General features: G+C 40.4%; 1 protein-coding gene across 2 annotated transcripts in view; it reads right to left on the reverse strand.

Moving 5' to 3' along the window:
• The window catches only part of fcho1 (FCH and mu domain containing endocytic adaptor 1), a 51,005-nt gene extending 28,914 nt beyond the window's left edge, over positions 1-22,091 (reverse strand). For both annotated transcript variants that reach the window (XM_027290337.1, XM_019277389.2), the window contains exons 1-2: positions 21,982-22,091; positions 10,967-11,017 (exon numbers count right to left, since the gene is read on the reverse strand). In XM_027290337.1, the coding sequence (XP_027146138.1) occupies positions 10,967-10,993 (27 nt within the window). In that variant the 5' untranslated portion in view covers positions 10,994-11,017; positions 21,982-22,091. The remainder of the gene's footprint in view (positions 1-10,966; positions 11,018-21,981) is intronic.

Raw genomic sequence — 22,091 nt, forward strand, 5'->3', positions numbered from 1 at the left:
GGCTCTCTGTGCAGACAGAGAGAGCACAGAGACGCAGACAGCTGCTTCTTAGGACCTAAAAATACCACGTCGGAGGAGAACAGACCAGTTCCCAGGTACCAGGGGAATGGCTGGAATGCCAAGGAAGGGTCACACACACACACACACACACACACACACACACACACACACACTCAGACACACACACTCAGACACACACACACTCAGACACACTCACACACACTCACACACACTCACACACACAGTGAGCAGGCAAAGTGCAGACACAGTAAAGCAAACTCGGCTCCCAGCGGTCAGCAGGAGAAACAGTTGTTTTGAGAGGCATCTCAAAGAGACAAGACTTGACAGAAACACCAAGCGAGCTCGGGCTACTAATGCATCACAGCTGACGTCAGCTGAACACGATCACTTTCCCTGAGCTGTGGACGGCATCCTCACACCGTTTTATGTTTGAAACATTCAGTCCAATAAAGGTTTAAAATCCTTAATCCAGTGTGCAGATTAGACCTGAGAAATGTAGTTTGTCAATCAGTTAGAGAATAAGATTTAAATAATGAATCATTCAATTCATTTTTCAAAAAACAAAAAAAAAGTCCAGCTTCTCATCAGTGAGAGCTCCTTGTCTTTACTCCTTGTCAGACAAAACATTATATTTGAAAATGTCACATTGCACTTCAAAGATCTGTGATATGCACAGAACAATTAAAATAATCATTAGTTGCAGATTTCCTCTTAACTGGTTATCCTTCATCTGCAAAAATCACAATAGAAAATAGGACAGGATGTGCACACAATTTCCTTTTCTGCATCTTTTTCCTTAACCCTAGCTGTGGATTATAGAGCTGTTGAGGTTTTCAAATGTCATTTTTCAAGGCTGTGAGCACCAATTCTACTCAGCACAACTGTGTCGGGGTGGGGGCAGAAATCACACACATAAAACAAATCTGCATCTGGGAAAATATCACCAGTAATAAATGAGATAACATGTTTTTGTGTTTCCATATACCACTACTGAATGTTAAACACAAAAAATCATTTCTGTCATTGTGCTGTGATGTTTTTAAAAATTGTCAAAATAAAGTAAGTAAGTAAAATACTTCAAATAAGACGGATAATGCTGGAGCCTTACTGAGGCAACTTATATCATCCCGAAACTGAACTTTTGGCCACTGCCTTTAAATAAAACAGAGTTATTGTTTAGCTTAATCACATTGAACACATCAGTTGTTTTCTATCTTATTCATGTTCAGTCCTGTTTTCTCTCTTAACAATGAATAGTATTTTCTTATTAAACAATGGGTAGGCGTTCTGCAGCAGCATAGTGTTGTTCACTGGCAGGGGCAGTTGGCAGATGCCTTTTGTTGAAACTCTACTCTGGCCTCAGAAAGGTGAGCTGCCAGTCTAAGCCTTCAGAACACACACAACACACACAACACACACACACACACACACACACACACACACACACCTGCCTCTCCACAGCTAGACACAGCACCTGTCCACCACTGCTAGCAGGCTAGTCTGTCGGCTGTATGTAAATATAGCTCGTCCAATAGACCGTTGATTATTACGGAGGTCAAATGGTTTTGCAGACAGAATTTGGTAATGATAACAGGCAAGCCCTTTTTGAATATTTGAAAAAACAAATATGAGCTCTCTGTGCTAATCGAATATTTACTCAGGACCTTGTCAGGAAAACCGACATCATGACTTGATAAAAACGTTGGTTTTACTTATCAACATGTTGTGTCCACTGTTAGTGTTAGTGTCCCCTGAAGCTGCTAGTACACTTCATCAGAAGTGTTTGTTGGATGGCTGAACTTCTTTGTTTGGAAACCACCTCCTCACACATCTTTTGGGTTAGGGGTGTGATGTCTGACAATTTCTGGAACTTTCCAATATCAACAATCCAACTTTCACTTCCACTTTTCTCTCAAGCACTTTTTCATTTGTTACTTCATGTATAACTATTTCTGTCACTTTTTCGGATGCACAACAGTGAGTGCAACAACTATAAACACTTGAATTTGTGCGAACCACATCTCGAGTATAACTCGGCCCTAAAAAGCAACACATTATCAGAATCTGCTCTCTTATAAATGACAGTCTGTCTAGTTGTTGTCTCGTGGGTTTCACATTGGACAAGACAAACACATTGCTGAGGTTGAGAAATACCCACAAACAGTCCTGTCATTCTATCACAAACATTTCCAGCTTGTGCCCATTAGCGCTTCAGGTGAGGACTGATGAATGAAATACTGAGGAGTGTTGACTGAAAACTACAATATTTAATGCTCACTCAGTTTATTTGTTCTTTGTGGTGCTACCACTGTCACATGACTTGCATCATTAATTGTTTGAGTTAAGAACAAGTTCACCATTGATCACTGGAGATGCTGGTTCAGTCCCCAGCTCTACCTCTACCTGTCCAAATGCCCTTCAGCTCGATCACAGATGTTATTCTGAAAAGGTGTAGCTGCTTCAGCAATGACTGCATTGAAAATTAGAGAGACAAGGCACCAATGTTGACTGAAGGAGTGCATAAATAAAACTATCTAAACCTAAAGAATCAAAAAAACAGTGAGCCAGTCTGGCTGACATGTTCCTTCATTATCATGAACCTGAACACTGTGGTTTATTTTGAGTCTCACATAAAACATCCCGCTGCGTTAAGTACTCACTAGAGCACCACATGTTTAGTTTAGTCCACAACCCCTACACTGTTTATCAGTTTTTATGATTGATAGTTGAAAGCTAAAGTGCAGAGGTTTTATAAAATGTTATAGTGTATTAATAGCTAACATAAAAACATATGCATTACCCTGGGACAAAGGCTTCAGGGAGACAACAGTCATTGTACGGGAACACATGCCTCAGTCTAGCAGGTGCAGCAGAAATGGAAATGTGCATTATCAGAGAGTGACCGGTTCTTCGTTCTTCACTACAGAAGTATATTTGTGCATGTTTAAGTGTGCAGGTTCTTGATTGAGCAAGCAGCAGTGAGCTGGTACTTGAAGATGTCGAGTCATGCCAAGCAGTCTAATATCACATTACGTGAAAGCTGCAAAACCACTGACAGCCTTCTTCAAGAGTCCTCAAGAGTCCTCAAGTGCCATAATGTATTCCTTCAGTGAGTGAAAATCCTTCATCTCTGATATATGCAAACCCCCTCTTCTCTCCCCTCTTGGTGATCTCTTTTTCATCAATTAAGTTGACCGTTTTGGTCACGCACGATGGAGTCCATTACCATGACAATGAGAGAAATGATGGGAGAGGAGACGAGAGGAATGGAGGGGGGTGTACAGGGAGGTGTAAAATCTATACAACTTTCTCATGAAGACTGAGACTTCTGGAGACCACTGAGAGCTGTGGGGGATCTGCTGAAATTTGTTAAGGGGGATGGTGAGCAGAAGGGAAATTATCATTTTATCTCAGTAAATCAAATGCCAGCATTGCTCTGTTGAGGGGGTTAGGATCCCTGCTTCCCTTCCTTCCTCAAACTGTTCATCATTATGGTGTTCAGGGCCATGGAACTTTATGAGCTTTAAAAACAAGTGTGTTGATCTTCACTCTCAAATCTAAAACATTCAAACTATACTTGCTGCTTTACCACTTCAAAAACACTTAAAAATGCAAAATCCAAGGCCTTGCAAAGTTCTTCAGGAAAAAACAAATTAACACGGGTCACTGATGGCGTTCAGCCAAGGGTCAGTTCTTTCAGCATTGTTAAATGGAGACACTGCGAGCTGACAGTGTTGTGGAAACACGGACCAAAATATTCATTATAAACTATTCTGACTGAAATAGTTCTGCAAGTAAAAAAATAAATAAAATCTTGATTTTGACTGATATAGCTCTAACCTCAGTGTATTACGTATTACAAGGTCAGCCTCTTATTAGCACAGAATGTTTCTGCTGAATAAAGAATAGTCCGACCTTAGTTAATTTATAAAACATATCTAAAAGTTTAGACATAGCTCAGTGAAGGAAACTTTCTAAATTTACTGACAGGAAATAAACTGGATAAAAGGCCGAATCTGGCCAACAAGGCACCATTTGTTGATCCCCAACATCAAGTTGTCATTATTGCTGCTCAAGGAAAGTCTCAGAGGCTCAGAACTGCTGTACAAGATAAAATGTAAGAATAATGTGTCTCGGATGAGGTGAGGATATTCTGGTCATAACACAAAGGTTGTCAAAGCTTTACTGTAGGGACGTGTAAAACAGAACAAGACCTGCAAATCTTCCACAACATTTTGTGCTGCTACTGTATTTTTGGCACAGTTTAGATAACAAATCAAAAAATAATTCTTATTCTGTACTATCTCAATAAGTTTTGCGCAAGGAAACCTGGGCTGAACTAAACTCAACGCTGCAGGGCCTGTCACAGCTGTTTCATGACAACAAAGAAAAAGATCTTCATCTGCATTTTTGCCTTAAATGTGCTGTCGACCAAAAAAAAGAGTGAGGGACTCAAGGGGACGTCTGCTGAAGGCTCCTTGTGAACAAAAACTTGTATTGTTAGAAATATTTTATCCATAAAAACAGGTCTGAAGTGAGCCTGTATATGTTATACCTAAATGTCAAGAACCAAGGATCTTGTGCTCACAGCTTTTGCTCTCCTTGTGCTAGCCAGACATGATAGGCCTTTGCTTTCAAAAAGCCTAAATAATAGATGATTGACAGCTGTCTTTTTCACTCAGACATCAGAACGACCCCTTTCTACATCTGACTGGGTGAATACACTAGTCACTTAGCTCTCTGTGGTCTTTGATGATATCTATGATATCTGAACTTGAAAAAATGACTGATATTTTACAAAAAACATTTTCCCTGAAATATCTACCAAAAACAGAGTCTGAATATATCGGAGGCATTAAAAGCCATGTGAAAACTAAAAAAGACAAATGCAGCCACAAAAAGAAGGCTCTAAAAGTGGTGCAGAGTACAAAAAGAGCTAAATGAAATAGAAGACTGTACTTGATGGATACTGCGTAAGGACAGTAGGTCTTTTATACCTCTGAGAATACACACAAAGCAAGGTGCCAACCTGTGTGAAACATGTACAAGGATATCAAATTCAAATTAGTAAACAGCTTGCATGTCTCTTCCCCAACATCGTAGGCAAATTAATGTAAGATATTCATGAAAACCAGTGTGAACTGTTTATTAATTTGAGTATGTGCACCAGCAAAAACAGCTGACTGGAACACAGAGCTTGATTAATTTAACTGTTTGTTGCTTTTAAATCAGAAACTCAAATCATTCATCACCATGAAGACAAGTAAGTGTTTTCTCACTGCAATGTGCTGAAGATGCAAACACTGATCTGTAATCTCAAGTAGTTTTCCTACACCTTCACCCATTCACCCAGGAAAAGAAGCTGTTTCTTCTTCTGCTTCTTCTTTTTTTTTTCTTCCAGTTTCGACAGATGTGTGTTCAAAAAAGTTAAGTGTTGCCCAGTTTGGCTCAGGCTTTATATTGCAGAGCTTTATACTCTGGCAGTGTCTAGACCGATGCCTTTAGTTCTGGCTATTTGTCAAATCTGCCTTTACAGTCTGTCCAGTGTCTGAGTACATTCCTGCTCTGTAACACAGCTCTTCAGTCATATGAAACTAAGGTGCTGAGAAGAACAGAGCAGAACTGACCTGAACAAAAGAGAAAAGACAAGATTTATGCTTCCTCGGGCTGCATGTAGGCGAACAAAAGCACAATGGTGGCTCTGAGATGTTAACGTGGCTGTCTTTTATACTTGCACAATGTGTACTTGTGGTTACACAGGTGGGTAACTTCAAAAATGTGATCCGATGCAATTACTAATTACCCAAATTAAAAATTTAGTCAGTAACCTAATACACGTGCATGATAGTGCATCATTCTTTTATTAGCTAATAATTCCCATTTTTAGTTTTTGTCATCCTGACTACATAACTACCATTGCATGTAATCCATTACTTCCCAAGCCTTCCCATAACACCTATGCATAGGCTCACAGAGACGCTTCGGTGTATCCTCGGAGACGCATAATTCCACCTTAAGGCTGCACAACACTATCAGTAAGTGCACCAGGGAGGGTGTGTTGACTGTCACATACATGTACAGTATGTAACAGTCTGTAACTAGTATAAAAGGGTATGAAGCACGTGCCTTAATACTCCATTCTAGACAGCTGCTCTTGCTCTCACTGTATCAAATTTGTTCTGATTACTGTTTACATCCAACTGCATATCAGACATATGAATTTCTGCAGATAAGAACACTTTGGGGGGACAAAAAAATTGTGTTTTCACATTTCCACTGCTGGTTTTTGAGCACATTTCATTTGCACTTCTGCATTTGACTAGATGTTTTGCCTGTATTCAGACACCACCCTACATAGCTGTGTGGTTTTGTATTGTAATGTTTTTACCTGGGTGAACAATTTGTGGAGCCAAAATAGTGACAGTGTCAGAAATTTTCTTTCTATCGCAGCAATTTTGACATGCTGCAAACGGATCATTCAAATATAGATTTCATATGATCCGGCTCTGTACGCCACAAAATGTAGCTGCCAGACATCAGGCAGCTGTCAAAAGTAAAGCTGAACACAATCCATCCCTGCTTCAGACGGTATATCACTGAGCCATCCAGCTCGCCGACTGACCGGCCTGTCAGTGCTGCTGTGAGTTTAGCTGACTCACAGAAACTTTTTTCTGCTGACTGGGCAGGCTGAGCAGAACAACAGTCCAACCGCAGAGAGGTGTCAATAACATCAGGAGCAGGTAGCAGCAGCAGCAGTAGACTGTCGTCACTGATGGCTTGAGACCAATTTGCTGTGTGGGCCAGGTCTGTGAAATTCACCTCTGGAAGGCGAAGGCGTTTTATTTTGCCTGCTGTGTTTCAGAGGAGTAGGGCTAGGCCATATGGATGATTCCTGGCACTTATGCTCTGTCATAGTATATGTAATTTTGAATTTTAATAAGTTGAATGATCAGTTTCTGGCTGATGCAGGCAATATAATACTGAAAGTCTCCCATTCCATCATTACACAACCTTTTTCCTTTTCACACAGCGGAACATGAACACATATAGTAACTCATATCTATCCATCTTGGCTCTGGATCTGGCATCTCACTTGGCACAGATTCACGAGGAACGAGTGAGAAAGAACGAAAACGGTTGGATGAAGGGAATAGGGGTTGAGGAGAGGAGGGACAAAGAGAGAGCAGAGGCAGAGGCAACAGAGGGAGGAGAAAAAGTTTCTCACTGTGTGTTTACTGCACCCCAAGAGAAAACACCATGACTCAAAGTGATGGGAGGGCAACAGCATTGGCATCATTAAACTGAGAAGCAGCAATAATAAAAACCCACTGGGCGTTGTTTCTGTGTTTCACACACACACAGACGTATCTGTGGGCAAACAAGGAGCTGTTTCTAAGAACACAGACAATAATACTATACTGCTGATCTTTACTGTTATGTAGTTCTTTTAAACCCCCTCAGACTCAACAACTTTCCTGCACAGTCTGTACTGAGAGGAGCAATGGGAATATTATTTCAGACCCTTCTTAATACTGAAAACATTTTTCACTTATGTGGTGTTATATTCCATCAACTAAAATCCCAATAGAAAGAGGACCCAGCCGAAGCACAATTACAAAGTAGCATATCATTTGAAAAGAATCGAGTTATAACCTTTATTCTATCATTTAAAACAATGTTTCTAAAAGTTTCTGTGAATGGTGAGCCGCGTGTATATGGTGTCACAATTCTACGCCACATTTCTCTTCACATTTGCAGTGGTTTTTGTGCGTGGTGTGTTCATACTAGAAAAAGATTTTAAAATGCTGACTAAAAGGCCCTTTTTGGGTGTGTTGTTGTGAACCCTGTTGTCTCACAGTGCAATGCACTAAAGGAAATGGAGGAGCTGCTGACTATGGGGGAAAACAATGTGAATGATAGATCCAGGAACACCTCACCAAGTATAACATTTTTCTGTGATTTAGCTTTTTATTAGCTTTTATCTTTTATGCATTTATCAGATAGGGGTGGTCTAAGATAGATAGGGGAGGATATGACAAAAACAACTGACCTTTTTGATCGTTTCTCAAGAGGAAATTAGATTTGTGTTGCTTCACAATCAAATTTACTTCATCTTGTCACCTAAATTCCCAGAATAAGCAGGAATCAGAAAATCAGGCAATCAGGAAAGAATTTTTTTTCCTCAGACTTAACAGTGCCTTAATTTACTAAGGATGTACTTAATTATAGCTGATGGGCTTTCCCCCGTGGCCATGAGCACAGCTCTTATATAGTTAATAGGAAAGGACAGCATGCTATGAGGCGGCTTTGTAAGCGGTTGCGAATGTTCTTGAGCCAAACAAGAAGCAGCTCTGTGTGACTTGATCCCAAGTGGCTGTGCCGTCTAATTAACTGAAGGGTTGATTTGTATTACACAGCTATTTGTGTCTAAAAAGGAGGCTGGGTGGGAAAAGCAGTTAGAAATATGTAAATACACTTGCAAGCCCACAAAGGACACAGAAAATGTAGCTCTGTTTCATAGGTCGGTACTGTGACAAAGCCTAAAATCTTCTGTGATACAGAAACACAGCAGTGCTCCAACCGTATCTTCCTGCAAGGCTGAAATTCTGCTGCGTGACTCCCTGTCTGCTTGTTTCCCACCCCAACAGTTTGCTCACGCTTTCGTGCTTTTTCTATTCACCATCATGCCAGCAGACCTGCTCGTCTACTACTCTGCCCACAGCACACTGTAATATCCATGGATCATAAATGGATGGCAAAAAAAAACAGTGCATGACTGTACAAATACAGCAACAACTACAACTACTACACTTACAATATTACTCATCCATTGAAAACGTACATGCATATTCACAAATAAAGAGTTTCTACCTGCCTACTCATCCATTCATCTACCTTTCACCTTGCCTCACACACACCTGGATATGGGATTAATAAGAGGTAAAATAATTTCATATAAGAACCTCAAATGTTCTAAACCTCAAGGTTATTTGATCTCCTTGCCCTCCCCTGAACCACACTTCTGTGTCTGTGTTTTTTTCCCCCCTCACTTTAGTTCAAAGCTAAGATATTACTGAGGACTTTCCGGAGTCTGATGAGGAACTGAAGAAGTAGGGCACACCTGAAATAGATGTACCAGGTGAGCTGGGACGGAGCGGAGAGAAGAAAGAGAGGATAGAGGAGAAAACGAGAGAAAGAGACCTTGTAACAGCTGACAAACTCGCTGGGGGATGAGGGTGGCATTGGGGAGGTTGAAAGGGAGATTTCCCTCTTCAACTTCACACATCAGTGGAAAGCTGCTAATGAGACCATTAATTACTGCACAAATTAAGGCAAATAATGACACAATTAACTAGTACTGCTATATGGAGGTACCAGTTTATTAGGTACACAATATAATGAATTAATAAGCTCTGTGGGGCTTGAATAGCTCCCTAACCCTTATATACATTTGTTGACAATGCATTAAAGAGGTGTCGATTCAACTCTATAGTCATTTTTGATAATACAGTTAGCAGTGGTGGAGTACTGGACAGCTTTATGTTGAAATATGTTTCTTTCTGTTACAATGTTCTTGTACATAGGAAATCTGAGGAGACACGTGGGAACACCTGGTGCTAGTATAAGGTTTCTGTCAAAGGATGCTTTTGCAAAATTGTGGCTTCACACAGACAAACAGACACCATGAGACTAGAGATGAGCATCTACCTCAATACCTTCTGGCTAAAATGTGTCTTTAGCATTAAGCAGGGATCTGTGTTAACAGTTGTTGTTGTTTCATTAGTGATATTTAAATATTACTGTTACAGTTGAAACTGAAACCAGGCAACCAGCTGCATGTGCGTTTATTTGCATGCACACAGGGAGCATAATAGAGATAATGGTGAAGCAAACTTCACTGTGGTGTGCAAAGGTTGACTAGTCTATCCAAATCTAAAGTATAAAAACATCTGTTTGGTAAGAAGAAATGTTCTTTTTATCATATATCATTATTAAGGTGGTGTGTAACTGCACAGTATCTTAATTATTCAGTAACAACTAAACGACTAAAAATAGCAGCAGCAGTTTGAAAAGTTAAGTACATTTTAGAAGCAGCATATCTGCATACATGTAAATCTGGCCAAGGCAGACAACACAAAGATGCAACGCTTCGACTCAACTCTATTTAGATTACAGCTAACATCTGTACAGTTGGTACAGTGGCTGTTTGGGGCAAATGAACACATCAGTCGAGCGGTCAAATTCACTGTGTGAACACAACTTTAAGGTTGTTTACTTCTTTGATATTTTGTTATTTAAAAAAAAGTTGATGTTTTCTGATTTTAAGATATCTTTACACAGGGTCCACTTATTGACCTTTCTGCAACTCCAAACTGTATCTCACAGAGCTTCATCACCAGATTTCCAAAACAACTTCTTACGCCTCCAACAAAGGTACCGAAAAAAATATTATGTTATGGTACTGGTACTGAAACTCAGGTATCATACTGGCCCCAACAATCCACACATACTATTTATATGAAACAAAAATATCAGACTAATTTAAACACTTGAGCCTATCCTAACCCTAAAATGTGTAATATTAAGTAATAGAAAATAATATCCTCTTGAAATGGCTTCAGAAAATAGCCTTTTAGATTTATCACTACTGCAGAAAGTACATTATTTCTGCCTATTATCTGAGCAGAGGGCTGAAGAAAAAAAATCTATCTCTATTACTTGCAAGTGAGCGGAGGAGGGAGGCTGCAAGTGTTTCCTGTGCGTACCTGACGAGCGTCAGGGAGCCAGACGCTTGGCTGCTTGACTGAGAATATAAATGAAAAGCTCAGTGACTCATGGTGATTCAGCTAATAGGTGAATAAGTAATATGTGGCAGATAAAGTTCAACATATAAAAGCCTGATAAATGTAGCCATCACAGTTACCTGTCCTTCTCAGACACTTACCCAGAAGTTGTTCTGGAAGAAGGCCATCTTCACTCAGAGACTCACAGCAATCTGTAAAGCAAGTGGAGAAAAAGAAGTAGGGCTGTGTTAGAGAAGGTGACATTAAGACTTTTCTTTTTTTAATCTGCCTGCCCTCCATTTTCTCAACGTCACAGTCTTGCAAGAATGTGTGAATGGGCTCCTGTAAAATGCTGCAAAATGCTCAGCCCTCTGACAATAAACTGCAGGTTTAAAGTCTTCAAATTGCCCAGAAACAAGCTTCAAAAAAAGTCTTGACTTCCTAAAAACCTCCTGAGACACCTTCAGTGTAGGAAGGGAGCTCCTGAGGGAGAGCAGAGGAAAGCTTAAGAAATGACTTCAAAAGGATAAACTGAGAGGATGGAAGAAGCCGAGGAAGGAAGCCGGGAGGAGGAGTGACAGGAGAGATGGGGGAGGAGAGGTGAGGGAATACAGGCGAGAAGAGGTAAATCAATGGAGGGAAGAAGGAAGACGAGACCGAGGTAGCCACAAAGGAGATGATCGCAGCATGTGAAATGCTTGGCTATGATTGGCTGAGTCACCTTCAGGCTGCTTTTGATCAGCACACATCTGTGACCACATTTTCCATACGTGAACATACGTGATACCTTATTTCTACTACTACAGTAAAACTCTTTCTAGTTGTATGACTTATTAAAGGAAATCTTTGACATTTTGGGAAATCTGCCTATTTGCTTTTTTGCCAAGTGTTAGATGAGAAGATTGGTACCCCTCTCATACAAGTATCCGTACAGTAAATATGGTGCTACTACCACAGCCGAGTAGTTTAACTTAGCACAAAGACTGGAAATAAGGGGAAACAGCTAGCCTGAACGTTGAGAAAATCAGGTCTGAAGCATTAACATGCAAGTGTTATGTGGAAGGTTGTGACGTCCTAAATTACTGCTGTGGTGTCCTTTTCTTTCTGAAGGTGGTGGTGGTGGTTCTAGCTGCAACAGAAGATTTTCTTTGTCCTTTACACAGAAAATACAGGAAATGTTACAGCCTTCATGAACTCTTTATTAGCTGAATAAAGCCTAGTATACCAACTTAATTTATGATGAACGTTACACTGTATTTCATTCATCTGCTTGGAAGGTCTCAATCACACAGATAATACTTGATTGGCCAGTGACTGCAAGGAAGACAATGTACACACACACACATATATAAATATACACACACACACACACACGCACACACACACGCACGCACACACACACACGCACACACACACACACACACACACACACACACACACACACACTCAAGTCCTGCCCTTTTCAAGAGAATCCATAATGTGAAAGTGTTTCCCCAGGGCTGCCCTCATACAGGTTTCCTGGATCTGTTATTCTGCTGACTCTGTGTGTGTTTGTGTATACTCGTGCGTGTATGTGTGTGAGAGAGAGTGAGAGTGTGAGTGAGTGTGTGTGCTGACAACAGCCCTTTCCCTTTATTGGCACAGACTCAGCTCTGGCCTGGTGACCTGGCATCAGGCAAGAGCAACACACACAGAAACATACACAGCAAGACCTACTATGTGAACTCACACCTCACACCTCGTTAATTAGCTCAGCAGTGGGACTGGAGGCCCCTGCAGACAGCATTCTGTTTGGCAGAGCCAGAGTCCGGCACAAGAGGGAGAAAGATGCAGAAAAATAGAAATATGATAGTACTGCCAGGTGACATTACCATTTATTAATTATAAGTGGTGCTGGTGTAATTAAATGATAATTTATTTAGTAAAAAGTGTGACATGAGTACACTTTGATCTATAAGGGATTCATAACATCACTATCTGTAATTTCAGAAGACATTTTGAACATTCAAATGTTCTCAAAATAAGCTTTTTACAAAACAAACACTGAATAAACAGCTAGAGACAGTCTGTGTTAATTAACTGAAGCAGTCTTCAATCATATAACCAAATTTATATGATCTAATCTGATTAATTAGGATATTGATATTACATCTGTATATTTTGCCCAGCTCTTAAACAGATTTCTAAAAGGTCATCAGCTCATAGCCAATAAATGTCTGGGCAGATATTCATGGCAAAATTCCCATACAGGGGGGATAGTGATCCTGACAAAACCACCAGATGGTTTTCAGGGGAGCAGACAGAGAGGACAGAGGAACCACAACAGATGAAAACAGGCAGACGGAAGCAATTTTTTCCCTCTGGTCACAGCCTGGTGCATCATATTGAACGATACTGTAGATCTGAGGTAATTAAGCATTTTGTTTTAATCCTCATGGTTTTCACACAGCATGATCCAGAAACAGAAAGACAGTAAGGGGTGTGCAACGGGATCCCATGTGGATAGCAGCCACGGTGGGATGTATAGAAGTAGCTGACATCCAGCATTCTCCATCTGGTTCCAACTACACGTTCAGCTGAAATCAGCTCTGAGGCACACAAAGCCCAGAGAAGAAGTGGGACGCTCTGTGACCTTGATTCCTCATGCTCAAGATCATTTTTTTTTATTGAAAAAAACTAAATGCCCGTGCAGATTTTGGTCTTGCTGTGTGTGTGTCCCCATGCACATATGGTTTAACCACAGCAACACATCTCAACACAGGGAGAGATGAGCTTAGAAATCATTTGGAGTTGACTTGGTGCATTGCCATCAGTGCCACAGTGTCTGCTATAAGTGATAGGAATTAAAGATGCAGTTTGTATATTGGTGGCTGATATATTGTTCTCAGATAAACAAGACAATTAAATTATTATTATTGTTGTTGTTCCAATAATGCAATATCAGACAATAATTTAGTCCAACACTGGAGTGTCAAGACTTCTGTGAGCCCAAATGAACATTGAAATGGTAATTATGTCACAGGCAGACGAATATATTCATATCTGTTTCAAGGTTAAGTTACCATTGATATACTCATTATTATCTAGCATTTTAACTGTTAAACGGTGAAGGTTTTATGACAGCACAATGATGAGAATTGTTCCAAGATATGTGGCCAAATTCAAAAGGAAGCAGAGGCCAAGATGTACTCAATCAATTGCTCATGCAGTAAATCCAGGAAACTTAAGCTGCTTTTGAGGATGAAAAAAAAAGAAAATGGTGACAGAACAGAGCGTCTTCAAGTCTTCAGGCATGCTTCAGCAGGGAGAGGAGAATCTAAATTAAAAAGACCTTTGTTACTTAGTTTGGTGTATTGTTTATAATGAGAAAACACACTGATGATTAGCAAGTCTGTTTACCATGTTGACCCTCTTGGTTTAACATTTTAGCATGCAAACATCTGCTAGTTAGTGCTAAATCTGAAGTACACCTGAGGCTGATGGGAATGTCAGGTATTTAGTCGCGAGTATAGATGCAGCAATTCAAGTCCAACGTAAACCACGGCAACAAAGCAAGAAAAGGAGCAGTGCACCATTTATATATTTAATGTCTATACAGAGTTTCATGGTAATCCGTCCAGTAGTTGTTGAGATATTTGACTGATTTGGTATTTAAGTGGTGGAATGACAGACCAACATTTTTATCTCCTGGGCGTGGATAAGAACATTTTTGGAAATCTCACTTTCTCTGTTTTATAAGCAGCTATTGTGACACCTGTTTCCCATTAAGTACAAGCATAATTTAAAATGCTAATTATCCGTGACTTGAAATCCTGTTTCCCTGCTGATGTGTTTACGTTCAATCACGCTTGATCAACACTTGTTGTTTTATGCTTGGTGATTATGTGTGGCAGGTCAGAGAGACGCACAGGCTGATAGAGTGTGGAGACAGAGTGTCTGTGCGGTCAAACAGATAGTAAAGTCAGATAGTAAAGTACATCTAAATAAAGAAGACACAATGTTTGAGTCAAGGGTCAAATCATCAACATACAAACAGCACGTCAGTCAGAGAGACAAGCCTTATCAATGGAGACACACGAACCTCGGCTCCTGCTTTCTTCCACCCTCGCGCTGCCTGACAACACACAGATGGCTGCCATAAAAAATTAGGACTTAAGCAAAGCAGATGGGGAGGAGTGAGAGAAAGTCTCATCCACAGGCCAAATCTATCCACAAACACATTTCATTCCTGGAGGAAATAAATAGTGCATTCTCTCCGCCCATACTAAGCATTTCTGTTTATTTTTCCCCTTCCTCTTTCTTTTGTCTGGGAGCAATCAGCAGATGCCTCCCTGAAGGAAGGCAGGACAGGTCAATACAATCTCCTGTCTCCTCAACACCTCCACCTGCCTGAGAGACCTGAGAGAAGAGATGAGAGAGGTCGGACAGGAATTACTCTCCGTGTCTCTCCTAACACTGTCAGTGAAAACGGCAGAGAACAGCATCCTCCTCTGGCTCGCAGACCAACTTAAAAATGGAACTGGGTTAAATGTAATGACACAGCCAAGTGTGGAATAAAGATGCTTCACTAACCTCTGAGCAGGCACATTTGTCACGAGCTCAGGGAGCTGTGCAGAAGGGAGAGAGAAAATGACACAGAAACTAAAAAGGACAGGTGGAGGTGAAAAACAGACAAGAGCGAGGCGGGGTGGGTGAGATCTGACAGAAAAACATAAACAAGCCTCCAAACAGGTGAAAATGAGGCAAAAGAGACATAGCAGATAAGTAAGATGGATAAAAGGTGTTCCCATCCGACAGAAAACTTTCACGGTAGTGCCACAGGAAAAGTCAGTCACACAAATCAGCAGGATTCATCCTCTGGCAACCACGAATGTCTTTACAAAATTCACCAACCCATCCAGTAGTTACTTTGCACTCTGGACCACAAGTGGTCGACCAACCTCTCAATAGACCAACAACTATACAGGGAGCAGGGTTAAAAATAATAAACTTTCACTGGATCCAGCTTATAAATTGTGCTTGCTTGTTGTATTTTTAACATCTTTGTGTTTTGTACTATTGGTTGGACTTTAAGACATTACCCCCTTGGCCATCTTTCATTATTTAAGTCAATTAATCACAAATATAATAAAGAGATTAACTCCTAGTGTAACATCTTTTAGTTATTATTGTTATCACAAGCAGTCAGATTTCTATTCCTCAGGTGTGAGGCACTGAGAGAGGTAGGACAAGGACAAACAGACTGAATTTATGGAGCAGCTGGAGCCTCACAGAGAAGTCTACTGCACTGCAGATCGACTCGTCTGTCCTTCAGCATTAGTTTTAAACCTGATTTGGCGAAGCGTGGAGGAGAGATCATTTTGTGTCAGGCCTAATTTCCCCTTCACCTCTGCCGACAGTCTTCTGCACTCCTCTGCCACATCTACCAGCGTGGGATGACTCACTGCTGTGAGCTGGTTATTTAGAGCAAGACTTTACTGTGGACGTTTAATAGTTTCATGAATATAAAACCTATGTGCGTTGGTATGATCAGTAAAGATTTTTCTATCTCTCTCAACAACCAAATTCAACTCTGCATCATCACCAGTGACCGGTCATGACAAACACGTGAACTCCAGTGCGGTGAGTGGTGGTAAAACCCCTGACCTTTGGTTACAACATATGGTGAAGAGGATCTAAACTCAAAAGGTCAACTTATAAATGATTCAGGGGTTTCAATGCATCTGACAGTCTTTATTCAGTGGCTCAGGAGTCACTATGTGACCTCAATATGAACCTTTGGTCACATGACAACAAGCAGTTATACAAGGGGAGATCATAAACCTGTCTAAAAATGTATTAACAAATATTTCAGGGAAGGAAAATATCCAGAAAATACGGAGTTTACTATCCTATGTAATGAATTTTGTGTCGATGAACTAATCTATTATTCAACTACTTCTTCAGAGAGAAAAAATGTCAAATATTCTCTTGTTTCTTTGTTTCATATCATTGTAATGTGAATTTCTTATACCTTTTTAATTATTTGTTGTTCATTTTTATAAACGTAGATTCATTGGAAAATTGACAAATTATATAATATAATTAATAGAAACCGAGGCTGCCAAAAGAAGTTGTATATGAAGCTAAAAAATATAGATTAGATCAGATAGATGTCATCAGATTCTGGTCTTATTCATGAAATATACAGTGTCCTGGTGGTGATTCATTGTGTGGCCACTGTGAAGACTGAGATGATTACTACAATCATCAGCACCCCCAAATTGTCAGCACCACTCACAAAGCCAAATGCGTCAACAAAGGCTCTAAAACACTAAAACCAGAGCCTGCACTTAACGATGACACACTGAAGCCAACAATCACATCACCGCCAACTTGATGGCAGAATTACACCCTGTATTTAATGACTAAAGCAGCTCCAGAAACACTGCACAGGGCGATTCTCTTAAAGTGATAAACAGGCTGCTTGGTGAACGTGTGCTCGACGAGGAAAATAGTGAGACGGCAAACACAATAGACAGGAGGCAGTGAGAGAGTGACAGTGAGAGAGAGAGGCAGAGTGATAAACATTGCCCAGGCTGTCAGCTACCCATTGTCCTGGCCTGAATGTGCTTTTGTCACTGCTGCATACAGCCCCTGTACAGCCCAGTCTATGACAACGTGCCAGGCGGGCACTTCTTCCAAACCCTGGCATGACCAGCGGTTTGAGAGCAGAGTGGACAGCGTGACAGCAGACACTCACAATACACGTCGACATCCACACACAGCTGGAAATGAGCATGTTTGCAGCAGTGCAGCTGTGAAATAAGATGGATCGGAGTCTAAACACTGCAGTTCATTGTCTTCCAGTTGTATTCTGCTATATTCTACCCATTCACAAGGCTCCCCCTCATTTCTATTGAATTTCTAAAGATACATAACAAACTATATACAGTATATATCTGATTTATGATCAACAAAGACATGTTCCCTCCTTTTTCCTGCTGTGATATAACATGATCTCACATAGAAAATCACAACGAAACAACCATCTATGCTGCTATTAAGCCAACCAACAAAACAATTAGGGCAGCAGCTAACTAAATCAGTCACTTATTTTGTCTTAATATTACATTTAAATGATGTAAAATGGAGACAGGCAGGAAATCCCCACATTAAAAAGCTGCAACAGGCAAATGTTTGGTATTTTAACTTGAGAACTTCAAAATGATCCCAAGATTAACTGAAAATTAATTAGTTTTTTATGTTAATGAGTGATGATTAATTGTTCCAGCTCTATTTATCTGATATGAGTAATATACAGAAAAAAAAAAGATCAAACTGATTTCAAAACACACAAAAAGCATGCTGGAGTTGAAAGTTGTTTTCTTTATCAATTAGGCCTAATCTGCCAGTTGTTTTCTTGATTAGTTGATGTATAGGGCTGAGTTTTAATTAAAATATTACGGCAGTAATACCAGGACCCTAAAAGTGATACTGATACCGACAGAGTACTTCATTTCGACACCTACTGCCAGAGAAACTATTGACACCACGACACGTTGTAGTCTTACTCATATTCATGTTTTTCCTTGCGCATTTATTCTCATCAGACGCCATCGCCATGTAGTGTAGCCATACTTTGGCATGCTGAAATGCCAACTTTGTCAAATACTGATAAATATAGTGCTGTATGTAGCTGCTAGCTGTAGCTGCGGTAACCAATCACATGTTGCAATGAATCGAAGAACACTTTCTTTATTGACTGCAAAGGATACAAACAGCCATTCTTTTCTAGATCTGGATACAAAAAGAATCAAATGCAGGTATTGATCACAAAATTGTTGATTGATTAACTGACTAATTGTTTTAGCTTCAATTATTTGATTATATCCTCTATGAATAATGAATAGGACAACAACAAAGCAGCATTTTAAAAACAAGCTATTATGAACATCCTTATGTAGTCCAACTGTAAATACAGTTTAAGCCTGTCATTATACCGGAGTTTTCCCTCCTGGTGGCAGTGGCTGATTCCTTTTTAACTGAGGTAATTAAAATAATCTTGGAATCACCCTCCATGCTGCTGTTTAGCAAATCAACAAAATCATTTTCTTTATTATTCATCTTTTGTTATCACAGCGCATCATAAAATGAACCAGTAACCCAGAAATAGATCCAGGACCAGAGCCAGGGGGGATGGCATGCTCCTCCATCCTGCCCCAGGACCCTCCCATCTGCCATGAGGAGACCTTGGCTGGTTCTTCACTACCTCAGGCACGGGTCATGGTTTTACACAGAGATCCTGGATGACAGGATGTCGCCTGTTGTCACCTGAACTTTTAGACGTGTAATCACAACTGCACTCGATTGAGGTTGAGAGAAAGGTATTGCGAATCGAGAGCTCTGAACCGAAAGTACAAAGAGTTTTGTTTGTGTTTTCATTACATAACAGGTTAGTTTGACTGTTTCCTGCCTCATATTTCCTGCCTCCGGGTTGTGCCCTGCTTGGCAAAGACGAGAGAAGGCCTTGCAGCACTCTAGCCTACATATGAGAGGCTACACATGTATAATTTATATCTGTCATTGGCACCATATTATGTGTTGTAAGAGAGCCAATAGAGTAGGGGGGAGGCAGGATCACAATAAGAAATCGTAAGGAGATCCTTATGGGTCAAAGAGAGAGAAAGAGCCATCAGGGATGTTGAAGAGTCCAGCTGATTAACTATGCATGGCTGCAACCATGTGCACATGAATGCTTATTTGAATATTCAAGCAAAAGGGACTGCTCAGCAGGTTGCTGTCAGATAGTGTCGGATCTGCAAAGACATCTAGTTTATTCAAATATAAATGCAAAACAGGGAGCTTTTATTCAACAGCTTCTTTCTTTTCTCCTTACCTTCCCCTTCTTTCTGTCAGCCTCTAATTCTGATGTACAAAGAGCTAAAAGTCCAAAACAATCAGGCTTGTGTTTGTGGTTTAGTAACTGGCTCCCGTGCTTTGTGGCTGCGAGAAGACAGTCAGACCTTGAGGGTGTCACCAAAGGTTTGGGCGCTTTTTTTTAAACCACCTATGGTGGCGAGCGTCCTCACTTTCTGTGAGTGCCTTAAGGCAACTAACTACATATTTGAATCCCCTCTGACAGTTTCAGTCAGTGAATAAACACTGATTGCCAAGGACGACACAGCACCGAACATAACCTGCCATGATTGCGCCTATAAACCGAGGAGAGGTGAGAGAAGAAAATAGTTCCTCCAAACACTTGTTGCACTTATCTTATTTCCTGATTAATGATAGTGAAACCACCTCCCCTCATTTTGTCTCCTTTCACTCCATCCCACTCATCCTGACTCACTCTTTGAGCATTCAGTAGGGAAACTCTCCTGGTGAAGCCAAGGCACCAGGGAGTGTCTTGTTTACTTCTTTGATATCAAATCAGATATCATCATCTCTCAACTCCTGCCATTTGCTTTCAAAGATAGAGAGAGAAAACAATGTCAGCTGCCAGTCCATTGTAGCATAAGAAGACAGCTGTGCTGCAGCGTGAAGATGCAAACACTGTGGCTCATGCTATAGCTGTTTGACAATTCGACTACCTAACAGGCAGTCAACGGGAATGTGGAATAAAACTACATTTTCTAGCATAGAGTGACAGAAAACATTGAGGAAGCTGACATGTAACCGATTCAAATTGGGGTTTTTGTGTGTGTATTATTTTTTTAACCATAAAAAAGGGTGTAAAATTACTCATATCTGAAAACATCAACCATTTAAGTTGTTGTTTAGTGTCATATTAAGAGAGTAGCCAATCAATTTGAGTCAGTGTGATGGGAGCCTCCTCGTCTGCATTTGATTTTCAGTAGTGGGTCTGCCCTGTTGAATTACAGACTGTGTAAACACAAAAGGGCCTGGTCTGGTTAATAAAGACTCATTCTATAATGATACTGCTTAATATTAAGGTTTCTCTGTAGCGTTGTCAGTTCAAACAACCACAGCAATATGCTACATATCACATCAAACTGAATTCCACACTGCAATTTCTTATCAAAACCTGTTTAATCGGGCCCTTCCTGAGTAGAGGTTTGTTTACAAGAGCTGGGTCAGAATGTCTCCGAGTTTAGTACCATCCTCCAACAGTAGGCAAGCAAATTACCTGCCATATCTTTAAGAATTTACATAGGATACTTAGGACAGACCGGTTAATATTTGCAGGAATGAACAGCTCTCTCTCTTCAGCTAACCTAAGAACCGTACAACGGGTGACCTGTAATGTCCATCAGTCCATAGTCAGTGTTTTTACTATTCCCAAGTAATACCCAAAGCAACAAGTCACCCTGGCTGTTACATATGCACGGCTGATATTGTCAGCTGATATCAGTACAGATGTGTCTGTATCACAGCATCACGGTATATATGTTGCCATATATATATGCCAACAATTAACCAAATATTACACTTATAATACCAAGGAAACAGTCTAAAGGACAACACTGCTGTTGTTGTCAGCTGTCAGTGCATATCTTAGTCACAGTTCCTTGATGAACTCATTTCAAATGTTTATGTTTTGATGGCCAGAGTATTATTAGCACATCCTTTAAACTCTGCCTCAGATATCCTGTATTGATAGAGCTCAGGTCACAGGTCCAACATGATTGTACAAACTTCTCTAGTGTGATGCTTCACCACAAAATATTAAACCCCTCTTAGGATCCCATTTGACCAGTGAAATGTATTTCAACTCACAACACTGACAGACCAAAAATGACTCTAAGTAAGCATCAGATGGCAGAAATATCCTCTGAGTATCAACTGATCCAATATCAAAATTCAGTCCAATAAAACCTGCCCTACTGTGGCAGATGATGCTAATATGAATCATTCTATACAAAGATATTTAGGTGTGCTGGAGAGAGCATTACCTACCAAAGTTTAAACTCTGGCGTTACATTATATTTCCAGCTCATAAATGTACTTGTCCCCGGTAAGTTTCTGCTTCAGGCTCAGCTGCATTTCCCTCCGTCCATATGTCAAACAAACGTGTCTACTTGTGCTGCCAGTTTCAATTCAACAATGTCACAGCCATGCATGACCAACTCGATATTTTTAATAGCCTAGCATTAGCTCAGTCTTTCGAGCAATTTTCTGAATTATATTTATATTACTGAAGAAGTTACAAAGATAGAGAATAATTCATTACCTGAATAGACTTTTCCCAACAACGTTTATTGTACATTTTCCATCCCCGGTCTTTCGGCAGCCTCGGTCCGACACTTGCATGCACCCTGAGCGGTTTGATCATAGTAGTAG

The sequence above is a fragment of the Larimichthys crocea genome, chromosome XVII (assembly GCF_000972845.2).
Source record: "Larimichthys crocea isolate SSNF chromosome XVII, L_crocea_2.0, whole genome shotgun sequence".
In the NCBI taxonomy this organism is placed as follows: domain Eukaryota; kingdom Metazoa; phylum Chordata; class Actinopteri; family Sciaenidae; genus Larimichthys; species Larimichthys crocea.